Source organism: Mustela nigripes, chromosome 13 (assembly GCF_022355385.1).
Source record: "Mustela nigripes isolate SB6536 chromosome 13, MUSNIG.SB6536, whole genome shotgun sequence".
Classification (NCBI taxonomy): Eukaryota; Metazoa; Chordata; class Mammalia; order Carnivora; family Mustelidae; genus Mustela; species Mustela nigripes.
The window spans coordinates 43,751,042-43,774,176 of NC_081569.1; the positions used below are offsets into that span (position 1 = coordinate 43,751,042).

The 23,135-nt window shown below is 39.9% G+C and overlaps 1 protein-coding gene across 1 annotated transcript in view; it reads left to right on the forward strand.

Annotated features, from left to right (window-relative positions):
- Positions 1–23,135, forward strand: part of SNX1 (sorting nexin 1) — a 32,522-nt gene that overhangs the window by 1,091 nt on the left and 8,296 nt on the right. The window contains exons 2-8 of the mRNA XM_059372230.1: positions 12,353–12,461; positions 15,972–16,099; positions 16,628–16,694; positions 19,098–19,141; positions 20,805–20,946; positions 21,879–21,957; positions 22,480–22,555. Of these exons, the coding sequence (XP_059228213.1) occupies positions 12,353–12,461; positions 15,972–16,099; positions 16,628–16,694; positions 19,098–19,141; positions 20,805–20,946; positions 21,879–21,957; positions 22,480–22,555 (645 nt within the window). The remainder of the gene's footprint in view (positions 1–12,352; positions 12,462–15,971; positions 16,100–16,627; positions 16,695–19,097; positions 19,142–20,804; positions 20,947–21,878; positions 21,958–22,479; positions 22,556–23,135) is intronic.

Here is a 23,135-nt window from a genome sequence, read left to right on the forward strand (position 1 = left end):
TCCAGTTTGAAAACTTCTACAGGGCTAGGTCTGTGAATTTATGTACTATTCGGTCTTGGATAATACTTTTTGTAGTAGCTATTCAGTAAGTAAGTGACTAAATAAAACAGCTGTAAATTCTTTATGCGCCATGTGTCTGAAAGAGGTTGAGGCTGGTATCATTTCTGTCAGAGGTTAAGTTTCCAGGAAATCTCTTTGGTGACATCTTTAGAATTTTCCCTGTACTGTATTCAGGAATTGAATTCATAATCCCAGCTCAAGAAGTACTTGTTGATACTAATATAACCGCTTAAACTGTCTAATGAAGTCTCTATTATTCTAAGAAATAACTCTTGCTGATTAATTTAGTCTTTCTGCATCTCACTTAAAACAAATTTTTGGTCCTTTCCTTTGGTAATTCTCCCATAAGTCATGGAGAAGAGTTACTGTTAATAATAGCTACTGGAATGGTAGATATTCAGACCAAATATCTGAAAATAGACACTTTGACATTGAAAGTGACTAGTCACATAGGCAAATGAGGATTTATTTTCCAAAAAGGGCCCTGAAAGGGCAAGGAGTTGTTTTCTAGAGATTTCTAAAAGAAGTTGAAGAGGCAGTGACTTGATCAGATTACTTTACAGAGGCGTCGGTACTTCTCTTGTATTAGACTGTGTCAAAGTACTTTGCTTAATTTCCAAAGGGAGGAGGAAGGACTCCAAATGAACTTGTTCTACCACAGAAAGCATTATTTTTAGTTAGATTTTGATCCAGGAAAATTGAGTTGCTGGGGAAACTAAAATGCCACCTGTAAGCCGTTTTTTGAGCTGCCTGTGCTGATGTTAATCTTCAAGAAGCCAAGACTCCCCAGATTTCTCACTAGTTAAACTGTGAATTTCTTGTTTAAAAGCCATTAAATACAAATTATATTCCAGTAAATGTTTTAGCTGTGAGCCAGTGTGAGAAGATAGGGGATTGCAGTGCTTCTGTGTCTTAAGGACATTGAAGAATAAGAACAACAGCTTTGAAGGCTTATTTAAATCCACCCAGGTTCTTTTACTTGGGCAAGATACTTAATTACTCTGTGTGGTTTCCTCACCAATAAAATGTGAATAACAGCATTTACGCCCACCATTATTGTGCATATTAAATTTGAATATCAGTGAAACACTTGTGAAACAGTTGAGCATTGTAAACTAATTACTGTAACCCATGGAATCTAATAATGGGTTAGAAAAGTTATATTTATTAACTCTAAAAATGGTTAATATAGTTTATCAAAATCAAACTAGTGGGGCGCCTGGGTGGCTCAGTGGGTTAAGCCGCTGCCTTCGGCTCAGGTCATGATCTCAGAGTCCTGGGATCGAGTCCCGCATCGGGCTCTCTGCTCAGCAGAGAGCCTGCTTCCCTCTCTCTCTCTGCCTGCCTCTCCATCTACTTGAGATTTCTCTCTGTCAAATAAATAAATAAAATCTTAAAAAAAAAAAAAATCAAACTAGTAATAAGATTGATTTAACTAAAAGTCATCAAAGGCACTTAATGACTTCAGTGGTATCTTACTAAGTTTATCTTCATATATTGTGTTTGTTGGGTGTTGGCAGTAGAGGGAGTGGTATTAAAAAATTGGGAAGCTGAGGCATATAAAATTTAAAATTTATGGTATGCATGTAATTTCCTGGACATTGATGCAACAGCTGCTGTTGTTAATCATCCCATCTGCTCTCTTTTAGGGCCCAAGAGACTTTGTTACTACAGTAATAAAAGTACGATTTATAATCAAAAGAGCAGCCCATGATAGGCATTTCAGAATCAACAAACCAGTTACCCAAAAGGGATAGTCTGGAGTTCAAAGGATTTTAAAAACAAATCTGAGTATTTAAAGGATTACTAAGTCTAAAACAAATCTGAAAGCATTGCCTTAAGATTGAGAACCAGCTGGGAAATATCTTAAGATGATTCTTAATAATACTTAAGACCTTACATCTTTCTGCTTCTTTGTGGGCATATCTATAAAAAGGTTACAATTCTAAAAGTATTATCTGAATCTTTGACTGAACCTGAATCTAGATACACAGCTTTTTAGTTAAAACTTTCTTAGTTCTAGGATAGGATTAATTTTTCTCCTTAATTAAATGAGAGAGCCATTTTTTTGGCCCTCCTAAATGTTAAAATTACATTAAAAAGACTGAATGGCATACGTATTTCTGTGCCTCATTTGACTTCAGTGGTCTTACTTGCAAACTTCTAACACTGAATGATAGAGTTGAAGCAAGTTCATTATTTGCCCTCCCAGGAATTCTAGTATGCCCATCTCTTTTTAGCAGTATGCCAGGACCACAAGTAGATATGCCCTCTAAATGAAAGAACTGCAGAGGCCTTTCTTTTTTTTTTTTTAATGCAGGGTGTTTTGTTTTTTTTTTTTTTAAGATTTTATTAATTCATTTGACAGAGATTACAAGTAGGCAGAGAGGCAGGCAGAGAGAGAGAGAGAGGAGGAAGCAGGCTCCCTACCCGAGTAGAGAGCCTGACGAGGGGCTTGATCCCAGGATCCTGGGATTATGACCTGAGCTGAAGGCAGAGGCTTTAACCCACTGAGCCACCCAAGCGCCCCTGCAGATGCCTTTCTAATGCTAAGAGGAAGGAGGGAAACATAGATAAATGATAACCTCACTTCAGATTTTGGCCAAATATGGTAACTACTACTACCAGTGATCTATCAGACCAATTAGAGTTTTTTCCCACTACTTTTTTTTTTTTTTTTTTTTTAGTATATGTGCTGCCGAAGCGAGCACTTTCCCACTACTCTTAATCTTGAATTGAGACTCTAAGAACTACAGAAATGGCTAGAAAACATAAAGGGGGGGGGTGCCTGGGTGGCTTCGTTGGTTAAGTGTTCAACTCTTGATCTCAGGGTTGCGAGTTCAAGCCTTGCTTTGGGCTTCATGCCCAGCATGGAGACCACTTAAATTAAAAATAAATAAAAGTAAAAAATAGAATAAAGAAATAGCAGGAGACTTCAAAAGTCATGTATTGAACACTTAGTCTTTGATTAATAAAGACTTATTTACATAGTCTCACTGATGTTTAAATCAAAAGAATAACATAACTTTTTATTGGTATTCAGAAGTCAGGGATAGCAAGTGGCTTCTGATTGACAGTGTTTTATAGACTTATATATAAAGGGAATTATATAAAGGTAAGTTATGTATTAACATTTAGACAGGAAAGGACATGTTATTTTTAAAATCCAGCCTACGTCTGTGATCAATATAATATGTATCCTGAGGGAGAATAAATCAGGTTTTCTTTATTGTGGCATGAAACATACAACAAAATTTACCATCATAAACCTTTTTAGTTTTACTGTTCAGTAGTGTTAAGTATACTCACATTTTGCAACAGATCTCCAGAACTTTTTCATTTCGCAATTCTGAAAATCAGTACCCATTAAATAACAGTTCTTCTTTCTCTCCACTCCTAAGCCCCTGGTAACCACCATTCTACTTTCTGTTTCTGTGAACTTGACTAGTTTAGATGACCTCATGTAGGTGGGATCATGCAGTATTTGTCCTTTTGTGTCTGGCTTATTTCACTTAACCTAATACCCTCAAGAGTTTATCCATGTTCCACTATTCATCAGAATTTCCTTCCTTTTTAAAGTTGCATAATAGAGGCACCTGGGTGGCTCACTGGGTTAGGCCTCTGCCTTCAGCTCAGGTCATGATCCCAGGGTCCTGGGATCGAGCCCCACATTGGGCTCTCTGCTCAGCAGGGAGCCTGCTTCCCTCTCTGCCTTTCTGCCTGCCTCTCTGCCTACTTGTGAGCTCTGTCAGATAAATAAATAAAATCTTTAAATTTAAAGTTGCATAATATTCCATTGTATGTGCCACATTTTATTTACCCATTCATTCCTCAATGGACATTTGGGTTGCTTCTACCTCTTGGCTCTTGTGAATAGTGCTGCTGTGAACACAGGTGTGTAAATAGCTTTTGAGACCCTTCTTCAGTTCTTTTAGGTACACACACAGAAGAGGGGTTGCTGGATGATATCATAGTTCTATTTTTAATTTTTTGAGGAATTTCCCTACTATTTTTCATTTGTACTCTTTTTCAGTCCCAGGACCAGTTTATTTCCTTTTCTGTGCTTATAGGAAAACTTCTTTAGATCTGGACAGAGGATGGTAATTTTATTAAAGGCCTAACGAGATTGATAGTTTAGCTGGCTAATATTTTTAATTCTGTTCTGCAAAATCTATGGTGACTGTTCCCAAGTAAATAACATGTCCTCAATAAGTTTTTTATAATATCCCTTCTCTAGTCTTTTTTTTTTTTTTTTTAACTATTACTCATTTGAGAGAGAGAGAACGTGCACAGGCGGTGTGGGGAGGGACAGAGGGAGAAGCAGACTCCCCGCTGAGCAGGGAGCCAGATCCAGGCCCAATCACAGGATCCGGAGATCATGACCTGAGCTGAAGCAGATGATTAACCAAGTGAGCCACCCAGGCACCCCCTCTTCTCGATTATTAAATAGACTTAGAGAGTTAATCTAGGTAACAGTATAGTTAAACAACAGTTTACTGCTTTATGTCTTTAGTTAATGGTGTCATATCAATTAGTCATGGATAATTTATTATGTTCCTCTAATGTGTAGTATTTTCTATAGGCATATTTTCTCAAACACTTGTTTTTGGAGCTAATACCACATTAGGTGGTCAGATCTAACTACTAAATGATTAGTAGTTGGTCCCTGGGTGGCTCAGTCAGTTAAATGTCTGCTTTTGGCTCAGGTCATCATCTCAGGGTCCTGGGATCAAGCCCTGTATTGAGTGTGGCTCCTTTGCCTTCTGCCCCTTCTTCCTCCCACCCTTCCCCCCTCAACACTCTTGCTAGCAGGCCTGCTCAGTCTCTCTCTCTAATAAGTAAAATCTTTAAAAAGATGGTAGTTGAAATTCCTCATTTTTCACATAGGTCTGATACATATGTTCTTGAAAAAGTCAGCAAAACACTGAAGATTCATTTTAATGCTCAGCTCCGATTGTAAACAAGTTTCACTTCTAAAAAGTTTAGATTTTCTTGGGCGCCTGGGTGGCTCAGTGGTTTAGGCCGCTGCCTTCGGCTCAGGTCATGATCTCGGGGTCCCGGGATCGAGTCCCGCATCGGGCTCTCTGCTCAGCAGGGAGCCTGCTTCCTCCTCTCTCTCTCTCTCTGCCTGCCTCTCGGCCTACTTGTGATCTCTGTCTATCAAATAAATAGGTAAAATTAAAAAAAAAATAAAGATTTTTAAAAAATAATAAAAAAAATAAAAAGTTTAGATTTTCTTGAAGCACATAGAATCATTAATTTCTTGATCATAGAATTGTGCTTGCAGGGGCGCCTGGGTGGCTCAGTGGGTTAAGCCGCTGCCTTCAGCTCAGGTCATGATCTCAGGGTCCTGGGATTGAGTCCCGCATCGGGCTCTCTGCTCAGCAGGGAGCCTGCTTCCTTCTCTCTCTCTCTCTGCCTGCCTCTCAGTGTACTTGTGATTTCTCTCTGTCAAATAAATAAATAAAATCTTAAAAAAAAAGAATTGTGCTTGCAGGTAACCTAGCTTTAGGATTATGCAGGAAAACTAACAAAAGTAGTTACAAAGCACTTTTGGAGGTAGAGGAATGAGAAAAGACTTTTAAAGATGACTAACAAGAACTCAACTTCAGGGGCAGTGGCTCAGTCAGTAAAGCATCTGTCTTCGGCTCAGGTCATGAACCTGGAGTTCAGGATCAAGCCCCATGTAGGGCTCCCTGTTCAGCAGAGAGCCTATTTCTCCCTCTTCTTCTCATCCCACTCATGCTCGCTCATTCTCTGTCTCTCACTCTCAAATAAATACAATAAAATAGAAAAAAAACTTAAAATTTATTTAAAATTATACTTTGGGCAGGGGTGGGGGGGGCGCTGGGTGGCTCAGTTAACCTGGGTGGGTTAAGGCCTCTGCTTAGGTCATGATCCCAGGACCCTGGGATCGAGCCCCATGTCGGGCTCTCTGCTCAGCGGAGAGCCTGCTTCCCCCTCTCTCTCTGCCTGCCTCTCTGCCAACTTGCGATCTCTGTCAAATAAATTAAAAAAAAAAAAAATTAAAAATAAATAAATAAATAAAATTATACTTTGGGGCTTATGGGAGCAGCAGTAAAGGTCGCAGTCAGATTTCTGGTTTCTGCAGGGAGTTCTGCTCCTTGCTTATTCAGGTGTTGGGGTAGTTCTGATGACCTAGCCATTTGTGATTTGTTTGGTTGGGAGGGGAGAGAGGAAAAAGAATACTCTAACTTCTCTCTTGCTCCTCAAATCTTGAGTAACTTGGCATAAATAAATCATGAGTAGTTGATAGTTGCTAGAGCAAGTAGCCATAAGTATCTGATCTCCAGGAAAAGCCTGTTGCTCAACTTTTCTGGCTTATTCTCTTGCTTAGTCAAATGAATAGTTGGGGCTTCATTCTGCTTTCAGAGCAGATTTAAATGGGTTTTGCTTTTTCAAAATGGAAGTTAATACACTCGTTCAGACTCTGATCCTTCTGCAGTTTTCTGGGCCTTCTAAGTTATATTAGTTTGAAACCCAAAACGTTTAGTAGGGAAATTACACCATAAAATTCAGTAGATTACAGCTAAATTTTGGTAGACTGTAGTATGCACTGTCACTTTGAGGTCTCTCATTTTCCCTACCCTCCCAGATTCCCCTTTTCTATTTTCATTAGTCTTAGAGGGACTAGCTTAAAGGTTCTTTACCTTTTTGTGTTGTGGACCCACTAACAGTCCAGTGAACTTTATGGATCCATTCTCAGAATGTTTTTACGTGTATAAAATACATAAGATTACAAGGAAACCAATTACATAGAAATGCAGTTAGCAAAACATTAAAACAATTTTATGTTTGCAACATGTGCTTTTTAATGCTTTACATATTAAGATGTAGGGATAGTTATATAACTACCATAATTTTTTAAAAATACAGATGACCATAAATGATATTTTGAGAACTGTAACTATTGTGATATCAAATAAAAATATCTAATTTCCATTATAGTGTCAAATACTGGTAATTACTGTTGTGGTGTTTGGCCTATCTTTTAATTGAAGAAAATGCTGAATCTCAGAAATTAGTGAAAATGAAATTGTAATTTTATTCCATCTAAGTTCTAGACATCTCCTGATCCCAGAATAAGAACCCCTACTTAAACTCCTTTAGCTGTGAAGGGGGGTAAAATTGTGAAGTCCATTGGGTTAATTGAATATTTAACCAGTTTGTAGAGTAAGATGCACACTATTACCAAATTTAATGGACACTAAATCCCATTCTTCCAAGCCCAGAAGTTTTTAGTGCATCTGTGCCATTTTTGAAATGTGGCAGTGGCATGTGAGAGTGGAGTCACTTCCTGTGGTAAGTAAAATAATTGCCTTCTCCCTAAGATGTCCACCTCCTAATCCCAGAAGCTGTGGATCTATTAGGTTACAAAGCAAAGAAGGATTAAGGTTGAAGATGGAATTAAGATTGCTAATCAGTTGACATTAAGGTAGAGAAATTAGCCTGGGTTATCTGAATGAACCCAATATAATCACAAGGATCCTTTAAAAATAGAAGACTGGGGGCACCTGGGTGACTCAATGGGTTAAAGCCTCTGCCTTCAGCTCAGGTCATGGTCTCAGGGTCCTGGGATCGAGGCCCACATCGGGCTGTCTGCTCAGCTGGGATCCTGCTTCCCCCTTTCTCTCTGCCTGCCTCTATGCCTACTTGTGATCCCCCCGCCCCCCGGTCGAATAAATAAATATATAAATCTTTAAAAAAAAAATAGAAGACTGAAGAGTGTCAGAGAGTGGCTGTGGAAATGAGTACCCGCTGAAGAAAGGCAAAGAGAGATGTAACATTGTTGGTTTTGAAGATGGAGGAAGCAGACCATGAGCCAAGAAATGTGGATTGCTTTTAGAAGCTAGAAGATCAAAGCAACAGATTCTTTCATAGTACCTCCACAAAGGAATATAACTGTGGTTGACACCTTGATTTTAGCCCAGTGAGACCTGTATTGACTTCTACAGAACTATAATACATTGGCATTGTTGAAACTGTTAAATTTGTGATAATTTTGTGTTGCAGTGATGATAGAAAACGAATACACCACTCCACTTAGTATATTCATCTGTAGAAATAACATGGCAAATAGAACAGTATTCCATGCCAGAGTCTGCCAGGGTGATTTTTAAAGACTTTGTGACTGCCCTGTTATCTAGGTATAACTTCTGGGCATGACTTTTTCCTAATTGTCCTTGCCTTGTTACATTGATATGATCACACAATTGTGTAGCTATATCTTGCCTTACTAAATTACATTAATTTTTCACTAGAAGATGAGTACTCTAGTTCTCCGGAAGCACAGTTTTATCATAGCTTTTAATTTGGATTCACCCTCTAAATGCAGTTGAGAATTTTCACGGTACTTGTCTTTTGAGGTCCCTTGAAGAATGCGAGGATTCAGCATAGAGCAGTTGAGCAACATAAGGAAGAATCACCAAAAAAAAAAAAAGAATCACCACTCAGTGACCTAAAGGGAAGTGATGCAGAATCACAGCTGTACTTTTCAAGACTAAATGGCTCTGTTAGCTATGAGGGAGAGCAGACCCAAGTCTGTCCTTCCCTGAGCTAAGAATATTGTGTTAATGGCCTGGCCTTGTGGTTTGAGGCTGCTAATTGGTGAGGAATACCTCTTTGCTCTTAACACAAGTGCTCTCTTGCTGTAGCTCTTTCTAGGGCTTCTCTGAGAGGTAGATTTGGCTGTCTGTGTGCCTTCTAATTCTAAAGAGAAATACTTGAACTTTTAAGTAGGCTTATCAGTGGAACCACCTGCTAGAATTAACAGCCAAAAGGAATCAGCAAGGGTTGGGTATCCTAGCCTAGGATTCTCTCACTGAAGAAAGTATGTCTCCTTTATTTCAGAAAAGAGGGCTGGGGACAAGGGGAAGCAGGCAGGGCTGTAATTTGCTTTACTATCTACATCACAAACACACCATTTTCATCATAGAAAATAGTTTTATCTGTTGCCTAGAAATTTAGCTCCCCTTAATAGAGGGATAGTTTGTGATGTCCTGGTGATTCAGAGATTTTTAAAATGCAAATTATAAGCAAGGTTATTTTTAGTATTGAGTTTGCAACTCAGTATAGTCTGTGCGCCTCTTCCCTTCCCTCAGAATGAGTCCTTCCTGAAATTTAGCTGTTGATTTTAAATAAGCTATTGATTTATTTCTTACTTACTTTTTTTAAGTAGCTGTCATACCTAGCATGGAGCCCAGCATGGGCCTTGAATCTCAACCCTGAGATCAAGACCTGAAGTGAGATCAAGGGTCAGATGCTTAACCAACTGAGCTGCCCAGGTGCCCCCAAATTAGCTTTTTAGTATAAATCAATAATAATGATTAAAGATTAGACTTTTAAATCTGGGACAAAACATATGAAATGTGTTATAGAGCCCAGATAGATATTTATTTTGATAAGCTATTATTATAAACTCTAGTCTCATGGAAGACTTGTTTTCTATTAAGAGTTCTGTTAATCTAAAGATTAACAGGGAAGGAAGAATACTTTGTTTCTTATATGTAAAAGTAGTTTTCAATGGCGCCTAGGTGGCTCAATCAGAGATGGGCTTTGACTCAGGTCATAGTCTTGTGGTCCTGGGATCAAGCCTCACATCACGCTTCCTGCTCAGTGGTGAGGCTGCTGCTCCTTCTCCCTCTGTAATCTCTCTTGATCCCTCTGTGATCACTCTCAAATAAAAATCTTTATTTTTTTAAAAGATTTTATTTATTTAATAGAGGGGCAGCGAGAGAGGGAACACAAGCAGGGAGAGTGGGAGAGGGAGAGGGAGAAGCAGGCTCCCCACAGAGCAGGGAGCCCGATGCAGGGCTGGATCCCAGGACCCTGGGATCATGACCTGAGCCAAAGGCAGACGCCCAAGGATTGAGCCACCCAGGCGCCCCTAAATGAAAATCTTTACAAAAAAAAAAAAAGTTCTTAGGTTTTACTAAATCTGATTTTAAGTAGAACTTGAGAATAGTATGCCTCCAAGACTTAATTGTGTGCTGAGTACTTCCCAGCCTAAAGAAATAAGCTTAGCTTGTCCAGTACCAATCCAAATTACTCATCTGAAAATAAATTTTATAAGGTCCAAAATAAAACAGATGTGAAAAGAGATAAAGTTGGGGAGGGGTACTTACAATATGCCCTAGAAAGGGTTATGTAAGAAACTTAGGTAAACTTAGATACACTTATGTAAGAAAAGTGTACATCTAAGTGTTGACTTAGAAAAATGGGCAGAGGACATCAAGAAGACAAGTCACAGAGGTTCAAATGGCCAGTAAACATGTGGAAGCAAGACTTTTCAGACCTGTCAACCTGGCACAGATTTTTTAAAAAGAAAGAATTCAGGGTACCTGGCTGGCTCAGTCAGTAAAGCACGTAACTCTTGATCACAGGGTTGTAAGAAGGTAGTTGACAATATATGAGGCAAAAGGGAACTGTGGGTTTTAATTTTGTTCTATTATTTGTTGTATTTATCTCTATAGTAATTTTGTTGATGAAGATTGTGGAAGCACCTAGAAAACAGGATCACTGTCTCTGAGTTGGTATAACATTTAAGCATATATTTTTAGGTATTAAAATACTTACTCATTGGGGCGCCTGGGTGGCTCAGTGGGTTAAGCCGCTGCCTTCGGCTCAGGTCATGATCTCAGGGTCCTGGGATCGAGTCCCGCATCGGGCTCTCTGCTCAGCGGGGAGCCTGCTTCCCTCTCTCTCTCTCTGCCTGCTTCTCCATCTACTTGTGATTTCTCTCTGTCAAATAAATAAATAAAATCTTTAAAAAAAAAAAAAAAACTTACTCATTAAGCTTTGTTAGCATAGAAAAGTTTCGGTAGGAGCATTGCTTATTAATATAAATCGTACATATTGGTAGCAGTTTCTTTCCCTGAGGATGGCCCCAGTATTGGGATGGAGCTGTTTGCCTGGCAAATTCAGAATACGCAACAGATCTGTCATTTTACTTTGTTTTGTTGGGTCAGAAAGGCCTGTTTCTGAGGAACAAAGTCCCTCAGATTTGCTAAGGAAATGTTTCATAAAAGATTCCTTAAGTCAGGTCATTTAACTGATTTGGCCTTGGGGTTTGACTTCAAAACCCTGCAACACTACACCATGGCTTTTGAAGCCAGATTCCCAGCATTTTGTTCATGTTCTATACAATCCAGCTTTGTTCATTCTGGTACCGGTCTAGTGCCCCACCCAACACTTGTTTGTGGGTGATCACTGAGCTTTTGATGAAGGCCATCAACTGACTATTTTTACCATGTGCCCATTAGGCTAAGCATGACTGGTTTTTATTCTGCTAGCCTGGCATGGGCGTGGTTGAAAATTGTGTCTGTGGGACCGCCTGGGTGGCACAGTGGGTTAAAGCTCAGGTCATGATCCCAGGGTCCTGGGATTGAGCCCCGCATCAGGCTCTCTGCTCCCCAAAGCAGGGAGCCTGCTTCCTCCTTTCTCTCTCTGCCTGCCTCTCTGCCTACTTGTGATCTCTGTCAAATAAATAAATAAAATCTTTAAAAAAAAAAAAAAAAGAAAGAAAAGAAAATTGTGTCTGTGTAAGTTAAGGATAAAAAGATAACATATTTGTGAACAGCATTAGATGTAAAGTGTTATACCTTTTTTTGCCTGTCAGGGGGCCAGTAATACCTGCACAACTGCATTTCTGTGAACAGTTTAGCCAAGGCCATACAGTAAGCCAGGGTCAGAGCTTGAATTCTGCACCCTAGTGTGGTGTCCTGGTCACTAGAATGTGCCCCATCAGCATTTGAAAGAATAAAGGTCATCAAGTGAGAAGAGGAAATGCATTTGGACACGTTCTTTAGAAAATTTTCTGTGTGTACACATAGCCATGTCAGTATCACCTGCTTTGGGGTAGGGCATTTCAGCAAGGTTATGGTGTTAGAAATTAACTCTGGAATGTATGAGTTTATTTTAGCTCTGTGATTACTTGGGCAGCACTTACATCACTAATGATGATTTGCTGCTAAACACCCGTGGGTACAACTGAGGAACGCATTAAAAGTCACTTTATGAGTTTGTTTTTTTAAAAGTACTGTTTTAGGGCACCTGGGTGGCTCAGTGGGTTAAAGCTTCTGCCTTTGGCTCAGGTCATGATCCCGGGATCCTGGGATCGAGCCCCACATCGGGCTTTCTGCTTTGCAGGGAGCCTGCTTCCCCCTCTCTGCTTGCCTCTCTGCCTACTTGTGATCTCTGTCTGTCAAATAAATAAATAAAATCTTTTTTTTTTTAAAGTACTGTTTTAGTCAGATTATCTCTTCATTTACAGAGTAAGCCCCAGTCTCCAAAGAGAATCGCTTCCCTTCCCATCAACAATGGCTCCAAAGAAAATGGGATCCATGAGGAACAAGACCAAGAGCCCCAGGATCTCTTTGCAGGCAAGTATGGACTCAAAACCTATCCTAGGGGGCGCCTTTGTGGCTCAGTGGTTTAAAGCCTCTGCCTTCAGCTCAGGTCATGATCCTGGAGTCCTGGGATTGAGCCCCGCATCAGACTCTGTGTTTAGCGGGGAGCCTGCTTCTTCCTCTCTCTTTCTCTCTCTCTCTGCCTGCCTCTCTGCCTACTTGTGTTCTCTGTCTGTCGAATAAATAAATAAATAAATCTTAAAAAAAAAAAAAACAAAAAACCTAGGAGTCTTCTAAGTCACTGAACTAAACAAGCAAAGTTTCTATTGGAAACATAGCTCTTAAGGATACAATCGTGGGAGATTTCAAATCATGTAGAAAGTAGCCCCTGCCATCAAGAAGGTTAAGGAAAAAGACCTAAACATACAGATAGAGTTAGGCTACTAAACAATGTAAATGTGGCAAGAACAGTGCTAGAAATACTAAGTCTCACATCTTCGCTTGAGATCAGACTAAAGTAGTGGCTAGCCTTATGATCAAGACTCACAGTGAGAATTACATTTTGTGTCCAAAATATATGCATACTTACATAAAATTGAAACAAATTTTATTAAGTGACTTACCTTTATTTCAATACAATCTGAAATGTCCTATTGTTTCTCCCTGTTTTTTAAAAGCTATTTGCATCCAATTGAATTGTTTTCACAGTTCACCAATGAGCTACATCTTGCAGTTTGGAAAAGACTAGTATGAAGTGAGGTTTCTTAACCTTGGCACTATTAACATTTTGGGCCCAATAATTTTTAATTATTTTAACATTTTAGATTTTTTTATTTATTGACTTGTTAGAGCACAAGCAGGGGGAGCAGATTGAGAAACTGCTTGAGTGCCCTTGGAAGACTTCCTAGAAGTATTTATGTAGGAGAAAAGGAGAAGATTTACAGATGGTGGGGCAGGGGATGCAAGGCACATTTGAAGTCCGTTCAGTAAACTAGGTAGGCCAGAGCAGGGAATTCTGAGAGAAGGCATGGAAGTAAGACTTGAAATGTAGTTTAGGGGACTTTAGACATCAATAATAATTACAGTTTGGGGCGCCTGGGTGGCTCAGTGGGTTAAGCCGCTGCCTTCGGCTCGGGTCATGATCTCAGGGTCCTGGGATCGAGTCCCACATCGGGCTCTCTGCTTGGCGGGGAGCCTGCTTCCCTTCCTCTCTCTCTGCCTGCCTCTCTGTCTACTTGTGATCTATCTCTGTCAAATAAATAAATCTTTAAAAAAAATAATAATAATAATAATAATAATTACAGTTTGAATTTTCATTCTATTGTCAACTAAGAGCCATTGGCAATTTTAAATAAAGAAAGTGATAAGGGTATGGGGCTCCTGGGTGGCTCAGTAGGTTAAAGCCTCTGCCTTTGGCTCAGGTCATGATCCCAGGGTCCTGAAATTAAGCCCTGCATCAGGCTCTCTGCTCAGCGGCGAGCCTGATTCCCCCTCTCTCTCTGCCTGCCTCTCTGCCTACTTGTGATTTCTCTGTCAAATAAATAAAATCTTTAAAAAAAAAAAAAGAAAGAAAGAAAGTGATAAGGGTAAATGTTTTAAGAAGACTGATCTAGTGGAATTATATAAAATGATATCAGTAGAGAAAAACTGCATACTTCAGAAGGCAATCACAAATTTGTTCAAGAATGAAATGGCAGGGTGCCTGGGTGGCTCAGTGGGTTAAGCCACTGCCTTCGGCTCAGGTCATGATCTCAGGCTCCTGGGATTGAGCCCCGCATCGGGCTCTCTGCTCAGCAGGGAGCCTGCTTCCCTCTCTCTCTCTCTGCCTGCCTCTCTGCCTACTTGTGGTCTCTCTCTCAAATAAATAAATAAAATCTTTAAAAAAAAAAAAAAAAAAAAAACCTTTTTATTAGAAAGATTTTCAGATATCACAATATCTTGTTATCCCCTTTGGACAGCCTGTATCAAACATAATCATAGGGGCACCTGGGTGGTTCAGTTGGTTAAACCTCTGCCTTCGGCTCAGGTCATGATCCCAGGGTCCCAGTATCAAGTGCAGCATCAGACTCCCTGCTTAGTGGGGAGCCTGCTTCTCCCTCTCCTCCCTGCTCCTCCCCCTCCTTGTGCTTTCTCCCTCTCTCTCTCTCCTTCTCTCTGTCAAAGTCTTTTTTTAAAAAAACTTTGCAAGATGGTCTAAAATTATAATTGTAAACAATTACTAAACTGCTAAAACTACATTGCCATCCTCAGGTGTGGCTAACAGTGCCTTACCCCAAGTGTTACTATGTTTGTATGTTGGGGCTGTTTTTACTAGCTTACCAGTTTTCCTAACTTCCTTTGATGTGATTTTTTGCTATCAGTGTGCCTGCTGCCTCTAGCTGAAACTTAATTTTCTTTTCCAAACAATTGTAATAAGAATAAATAGTTTATATAAGATTTGGAATATTCCCAAGAGTAAAATAAATTGGTACATAGACTTTGTAGGCTTTTTGCTTAATAACTGGTTATTGCCTAAATTTTAAGTAGGAGAGGATAGCCAAGTAATTGTATTTGGAAATGGGAGAGATTGTTCCATCAAGCCTGTGCTAGAAGGACACTTCTTGGGGCACCTGGGTGGCTCAGTGGGTTAAGCATCTGTTCGGCTTGGGTCATGATCCCAGAGCCCCGCATTGGGCTCCCTGCTCAGTGGGGAGCCTGCTTGTTCCTCTGCCTCCTGTTCCCCCTGCACATGCTCTCTCGGTCAAATTATAAATAAAATCTTTAAAAGGAAGAAGAAGAATGCATCTCTTATCATCTTTCCCTTTATCCATGTAAAAATTTCTTACTTTCTCTTGTTCAGTTCACTTGGGTGAGATTTCTCGACTCTTGCTCTCAGTTTGAAAATGTGTTAAGTATTAAGAGTGGTTGCTCTTAGGGCGCCTGGGTGGCTCAGTGGGTTAAGCCGCTGCCTTCGGCTCGGGTCATGATCCCAGGGTCCTGGGATCGAGTCCTGCATCGGGCTCTCTGCTCAGCAGGGAGCCTGCTTCCCTCTCTCTCTCTCTCTCTCTGCCTGCCTTTCCATCTACTTGTGATTTCTGTCAAATAAATAAATAAAATCTTTAAAAAAAAAAAAAAAAAAAGAGTGGTTGCTCTTGAACCCTATCCCCTAACCCTTAACCCTAATCCCTATCCCTAACCCCCACAGCCCAGCCACTGTGGGCATGAAAAGAATTAAAAAAAAAAAAAAAAAGTGGTTGCTCTTGTTTTTGTCTCTTTTTTTTTTTTTTTTTTAATATTTTATTTATTTATTTGACAGAGAGAGATCACAAGTAGGCAGAGAGGCAGGCAGAGAAAGAGGAAGGGAAGCAGGCTCCATGCTCAGCAGAGAGCCCGATGCGGGACTCGATCCCACGACCCTGAGATCATGACCTGAGCCGAAGGCAGCGGCTTAACCCACTGAGCCACCCAGGCGCCCCTTGTTTTTGTCTCTTAACTATAGAACTGAAATTTAGCTATCAAAGACCCATTATTGATCTTCATTGTAGAATATCTACTTCTTTTTAGATGCCACAGTAGAGCTCTCCCTGGATAGCACACAAAATAATCAGAAGAAGGTGCCAGCCAAAACGCTCATTTCTCTTCCTCCACAGGAAGCTATAAATTCTTCTAAATCCCAGCCAAGCTATGAAGAGGTGAGAATTTGTGCCTTTGGTCTTGTTTCTTTTGTATTTTTAGGACTGTGCTGCCAGTGTAAGGTTCAGTTGAGTATGAACCTTGAGAAAATATTTGTGACTTTAGAAGACCCTTATGATTAATGGACAGCCACAATCCAATACCTCTTTCTTGGGCAGAGGATAGCCCAAAGGATAGCACAGAGGCTTTCAATGAACACTAATGATACTTAGTGTCTGAAGCTCCCATATTCAAGAGTGTAGTCTTTCCTCATTCCTTCCTTAGCCCAACAGAGGCAGGTCTTGCAAATTCTAGTAATTATGCATTATGATCAAAATAATGTTATAAGCAAATAGATGTAACAAAGACCTTTGAACAGGCTTAAAGTTGTGGAAGTTGGTACATTGGGATTATTGGGAAGGGACAGAGTTGAACACTGATGTATAGAAGAATATAGCTTGATGTTGTTATATTACAAAATAAATGCAGGATAAAATTAATAGCCTTTTTCATGTATTAACTCTCATGGTTTATCTTCTCTTTAAAAGCTAGAGGAAGAGGAACAGGAAGACCAATTTGATTTGACAGTCGGTATAACTGATCCTGAGAAAATAGGTGAGTGTACTTGGGATTCCTTCTGATGTTAGGGTGTGGCCAAGGAAAGCATAGCTAGCTAATTTCTACACAGTTGTCTCTAGAGCTGAATTAGCCAATATGAAGTGCTTCATCATTATCTTTCCTGTAAGATTATACTCCTTGCTATTTTATTAGGCTTTTCTCTGCTTTGGAGGGGAGGAAAGTCAGAGACATTAAATACTATTAGAATTCTTTTTAAAAGATTGTATTTTATTTTTATTTTTTATTTCCTTTTCTTTAGAACAAACATGAGCAGAGGAAACTGGGGGTCCCTGGCTGGTTTAGTCAGTGGTGCATACAGCTCTTGATCTCCGGGTCATGAGTTTGAACCCCACACTGGGTATAGAGATTACTTTGGGAAAAAAAAAAAAACCCACCTGATCTTTAGAACAATATCTTCTGTTTGTGTGGGCTGTTTATATTCAACATGTGCTTCTCATTCCTACACACAATCTAGATAAGAATCCAGGGCACCTGGCTGACTCAGTCAGTGGAGCATGCAACTCTTGATCTTCGGGTCATGAGTTAGAGCCCCACATTGTGTGTAGAGATTACTTAAAAATAAAACCTTAAAAACATTGATTAATTAATTGGGGTGCCTGGGCGGTGCAGTTGGTTAAGCGGCCAACTCTTGGTATCGGCTCAGGTGCCGATACCAGGGTCATGGCCAATCTCAGGGTCATGAGATCGAACCCAGCCTCACATTGGCATGGAGTCTGCTTTAGATTCTCTCTCCCTCTGCCCCTCCCACTCATGCGTGCACACTTTCTCTGCTGAAAATCAAGTAAAGAAATCTTTTTAAAAAATAAATTAGAATCTAATTAATTAGAATCCCACTCATACCAGGATGTGCTTTTTAGAGCCTTGGTAATTGTATAGGCCATCTCCAACTTTCTGAAATTATTTAGGAAATTAACGTTAAATTTAAAACTGCTATATTACTTGCTCATTTCCATATTTTGTGAACTCTGTATGTACATGCAGGTATGTTTTTTCTCATTGTCTCAGTAAAAGCAGCAGATACACTGGCAAACTGAAGATCCTGCTTTGCTCTTATATTTTATGGATGTTTGCACTTAGGCTTCCCTTTATTCTAGGCACTAAATTATGGGATTGACCTTTTGGAAATTTGACTATGACCTATGAGTGAAATTCTGAATACTTCTTTCATAAAGTAAATTTAGATTTTTTTTTTCCTTTTATAGTAAACATCCTTAGTAGTGTTACACAATGTAGTGTAAGTGATTTAGAAGAGAACTAACAGTGGTAATTGATACGCAGTGATTTCTAAGGTTTAGCTTATGATTTCTGTTTCATACACACCCTTTTGGTAGGATTAGAGAGGTAGAGAAGACAAGCCCTCTGTTCCTGTATAATCTCCAGCTCGTCTGTGTACTTTATAAAAGCAGGCATTCCTAGCCATGTCATTGAAACCAAGTCGCAATATGGGACCCTGCTGATCTGGTACTGTACCTTCTTCCCCTGGGCCCTCTCCCAGGACCAGTTCAGAAGCTTAAGCAGCTAGTAATTGTTGACCTAGGTTTTCCTGTTTGGTGTGGGGAAATAATTGAGGGGTTGGGAAGAAGGGAACAAAACCAACCCAAAACACCAGATTCTAGCACTGGAGCTTTGTCTGAGTCCAGTGTGTCTTTTCACTACTCGGAGTCAATGGCGCCTTTATGTCCCTAAGTGGTCTAGGTCAGGACACTACCACAGAGAAAAACAATTGCCTGAATCCCAAATTATTTAACAGTCAAAGGCTTTTTCAGAAAAATAATTCCTCCAGGAAAGAGATTTGTGTGACATCAGGCAGCCGGAGTGTCTTCCTGCCAGGCCCTTTGCTCTGGGTGAACATGCTAGATGAGAGAGGTCAGTGTCCCCAGGACCGATGGAGGGGTCCGTGACAGTATTTCTGAAAGAGCAAATGGAGCCCAGAGCTAGCTTAGGGTAGAACTGCTTGTTTCCTTTTACATCAGTTGCTTCCTTCTCCTCCTGCTGCTTTATACAGCAAGAGAATTGTTTGGTTTTAGACAGATGTGTATAACCAGCCCAAATATTGGCATGGTAACAACCAATGGATTGTCAGTATCCAGTGCTGCTTTGTGGAGGGTATAAATGGAGCCTGGCCTTGGAACAGGGGGCTGACTCTCTTGTCTGTCTCAACCTGGGGCCCTGCCAGTATCTGTGGGGCCATGATATGTGACACAGAGACCCTAAAGCAAAGTAGAAGATTGTAGGATAGTATATAAAGCTTGGAGATGAAACAAGTATCCCTTCTTATGCAGGGCTCCTGTGGCTTATGATTCCTGGTTAAATGTGAACAAGATCAGCCCTGCTTTGATTCACAGAATAATCCTCTTACGCTTTCTTGTTTTCTCACAGGGGATGGTATGAATGCCTATGTAGCCTACAAAGTTACAACACAGGTGAGTCCAAGTGACCCTACTGGTGACCAGCTTAATAGATTTGGGTGTTTGTATCAAGAAGGTCATCATTCAGATTATTTCTGGGTATTTCTTTAGTTTCTTTGCCAACATCCTCCTTCAAGTTTACTCAAGATGGAGCAAGCCTGCATCCCTTTGGTAATCTCATCTGAGCCTTTCCACTTTTCTTCCAGAGAGCTAACACTTCAGTATGAAACTTTGTAAGTTTTCTTAAGACATGTGGTATATCTGATATATTCCCATCCCTCTTAGGACCTTTGTGGCTTAGAACTAGTTTGGTGGATTGCCCCAAACTATATCACCTATTTAAAAATCATCAGTTCTTAGGAGGTTTCCGGTGTGGAGCTTCTTTTAATACTTTCCCTATCCTTTTACCCCTCGGGTCTGGTCTTCCTTTTTTATATAACATTAATGCATACAAAACTTATACAATGTTGTATGCAGGTTATGAAGCATAAAAAATGAAGCCCCGAGCCTACCACCAATCTTAAGATGAGTACCATTGAATCCACCTGCGTGTTTCTCCCTTCATATCCCCTGCCTCACACCTTCAGGGCAACCACTCTCCTGAGTTTCTCATTTCCTTTATAAAGAGTCTTCACATACGTATCTCTGAACAATATACTGTTTTGCTTTGTTCTTAAATTTCATAAAAACGGCATCGTGCTGCAAATAGTGCTTTCTTGACTAGCATTGTTTCTCAGACCCATCCATGTTTTGTGTAGCTGTAGTTAGTCTGTTGTGTGATTATAGCATAATATATTTACCCATTTTCCTGTTGTGAATATTCGGCATGTTTCCAGTTTTTGTAATTACAAACCATGACCTTTCTTGCACATGTCTGCTAGTAAACACCATGAAGAGTTTCTCTAGGGTCTATAACCAGGAGTATAGTTCCCCTGGGTCACAGAGCAAATGTTGAAAAAAGGGAATACAAACTTTCATTTTTGTTTTTGGAATACAAACTTTTTAGAAGTCTTTGTACCAGTTTATACTCCCATTGGCATGTGTAAAAGTTCTCCTTGATATACTGCTTTGCCAACAATCGGCAAGGACAGCCTCCTTTAATTTTGCCTACCAGGTGAGTATTAAATGATCTGTCATTAGGATGTAGGCCTAGTCTTTTTTATTAGAAGTCTCCTTTATATTGTCTCACTACTACTTGTTAGCAGGCCACCTGTGAGTTCTAGATTCAGTGACACTTTAGAAGTTAAAGTATCTCCAGCGTGGACATTTCACCTGATACGCCCCCTTTAATCTGTCTTTAGTTTTGCTGCTTCAATTCCAGCAGCCAGTACCCTTAAGAAAGCAGTGCAAGATGAATGGGTTATAGGTGACCATAGATTTCCACTTTAAACTAGACTTCAACATCTGTTTCCTTTTAGAGCAAGGGTTCTTAACCCGGAAGTAGAACTGGATTTGAATTCAGTTAGTTGCCTTTATAATCCTGTACATCCTGTACAGCCAGGGGGTACTGAAGTTCAAAAAGTTTAAGAATCTCAGCCTTGGAGAGAGTTATTTGCCAGGTGGCTAAAGGATAGGGATCTGGGAAATAGGTTCCTTTCACATCAGCCAGATGACTTTAAAGATATTTAATCATCTTCTGTTTGAAATGAAATCACCTTGTGTTTTTTCTGTCCCCAAGACAAGCTTACCAATGTTCAGGAGTAAACAGTTTGCAGTGAAAAGAAGATTTAGTGACTTTCTGGGTCTTTATGAGAAGCTTTCCGAGAAACATTCTCAGAATGGCTTTATTGTCCCTCCTCCACCCGAGAAAAGCCTAATAGGTAAGCTCTGCGGTCTGTATTCTGCTTGGAATCTTTTCCTTTGCATTCTTTCTGTAATATATTTTCTGATTAGTACATGAGACTATTAACAGTGTGGAATCTTATAGGTAGGAAAGAGATACTTCCAATATTTTCCTGTAACTTACACGAGGTCTAGAGAGATAGCATGTTTTGACATGTACTCTTTCCTCAGGTGCAGTAGGAGGCTCTGCTTTGAGCTTTCACAGCTCTCTGTGTTTGCGTGTGTTGTGTTGTGTTCATGTTTGTATCAGTGTAGGTGTGTTGTGTTGTGTTCATGTTTGTATTGGTATCAGGAGTCTTAAATGATTTCTGTTTCCTTCAGACTGAAATATACTAAGTTGAAAGGGGATTGGCAGCAGGGGAGGGGACTTAGGAACCTTTTCACTGCCATCAGTTGATGTTTGTTAATCTATACTCAGAGTCCTGTGGTCCCCTTTTAGAAAACGTATAATGTTCTGCAAGTCCCAGAGTTTAGACTAACCTTCAGCACTTTGAGACTAGTTCAGAATATGACTCTCATGTAAAGAACCTTTTGTTCATGCATTCTCATGACATAGAAGTGTAGAAGTGGGGCTCCTGGGTGGCTCAGTGGGTTAAGCCGCTGCCTTCAGCTCAGGTCATGATCTCAGGGTCCTGAGATCGAGTCCCGCATCGGGCTCTCTGCTGAGCGGGGAGCCTGCTTCCTCCTCTCTCTCTCTCTGCCTGCCTCTCCAACTACTTGTGATTTCTCTCTGTCAAATAAATAAATAAAATCTTTAAAAAAAAAAAAGTGTAGAAGTGGCCTTTGGTTGTTTTTTGTAATGCTGTTCTCATTGCCTTTCCTCTTGCGGACTTTTTTACAGGTTATTATTATTTTTTAAATTCATGATGATTTATTTACATTTATTTTTACTTTTCAAATTCCATTTCAGGCATGACAAAAGTAAAAGTTGGGAAGGAAGATTCTTCTTCTGCAGAATTTCTTGAAAAACGGAGGGCCGCTCTAGAAAGGTAAGTGCCATACGACCATTTTCCTGAATGACATAAGAACAGGTGAGAGGCTGAAACTGAGACTTAACCATGAAACATTCACTGAAGTTAGTAGAGATCAGACTTGACTGAATTAAAGATGCACACATCTGCAAGCTCTTTAATCTTTTCTAAGTCCCTGACCTTCCCACCTTAGGAACAGACCATCTTCTTTTCTTTCCTCATCCCGAGTGAGCAGACAGGGATATTCCCTTGGACAATCAAATATGAATGGCTCCGAGGTCTCTTTCTGAGCAGTTATTTTTCTTCCCTTTTTAGAAAAGTGAGGAATGTGAATTTAAATGTGCTTATAAGCAGAGACAAACTTAGCTGGCCGGTTAGCTCAGTTGGTTAGAGCGTGGTGCTGATAAGCAGAGACACACTTAAGTGCCTTATCTGAGGACATGTTAAAGTAATGAAAGATGTACCCTTGCCTACAGTGTATAACACCCAAAACTTTGTGAGGCCAGGTTGACTAGCCAGATAACTGCTTATACCTTGTAGGTACCTTCAGAGGATTGTGAATCATCCTACCATGTTACAGGACCCTGATGTCAGGGAGTTCTTGGAAAAAGAAGAGGTTAGTATTATACAAACTGAATTTCATAATTTTTCTCTGCCTCTAGTGAAATGAAACCAGTTCACTCAACAAACACTTGAGCACTTTACATGCATTTAGTTTAGTACAAGACTATATCCTAATTTGTAAGCCTCTCAAGAATGACAGGTATTTTTCAGCCTTTGAAATAAAAGAAGTTCTACCTGTATTCAAAAGCAACTGGTTTTAGAGGTCAGACTGCAACCTAGTTTTATCTTACTGGAACAATACACTGATCTGTTTGGCATGTCCTTTTCATGTCTTTCATAAGTTACTACTTGGCTCAGACTGAATGCTTGTTTTATAGCAGGAGCTGAGGGGCATTGGTTCAAAACAGGTTACCACACACCACAAAACTGCCATGTAGCAAAAATGTTGATTCAAGTAGACAGTCTTTTTTATAGGCTATGCATAGACTATTCATGATTGTGAAAAATTGGAGATGGTCCAGTTACTAACAGTTGAAGAAGTAAGTGAAATATACAATGCAACAAATACTTTATTCTTTTTTTTTTTTTTTTTTTAAAGATTTTATTTATTTATCAGAGAGAGAGAAGGGGAG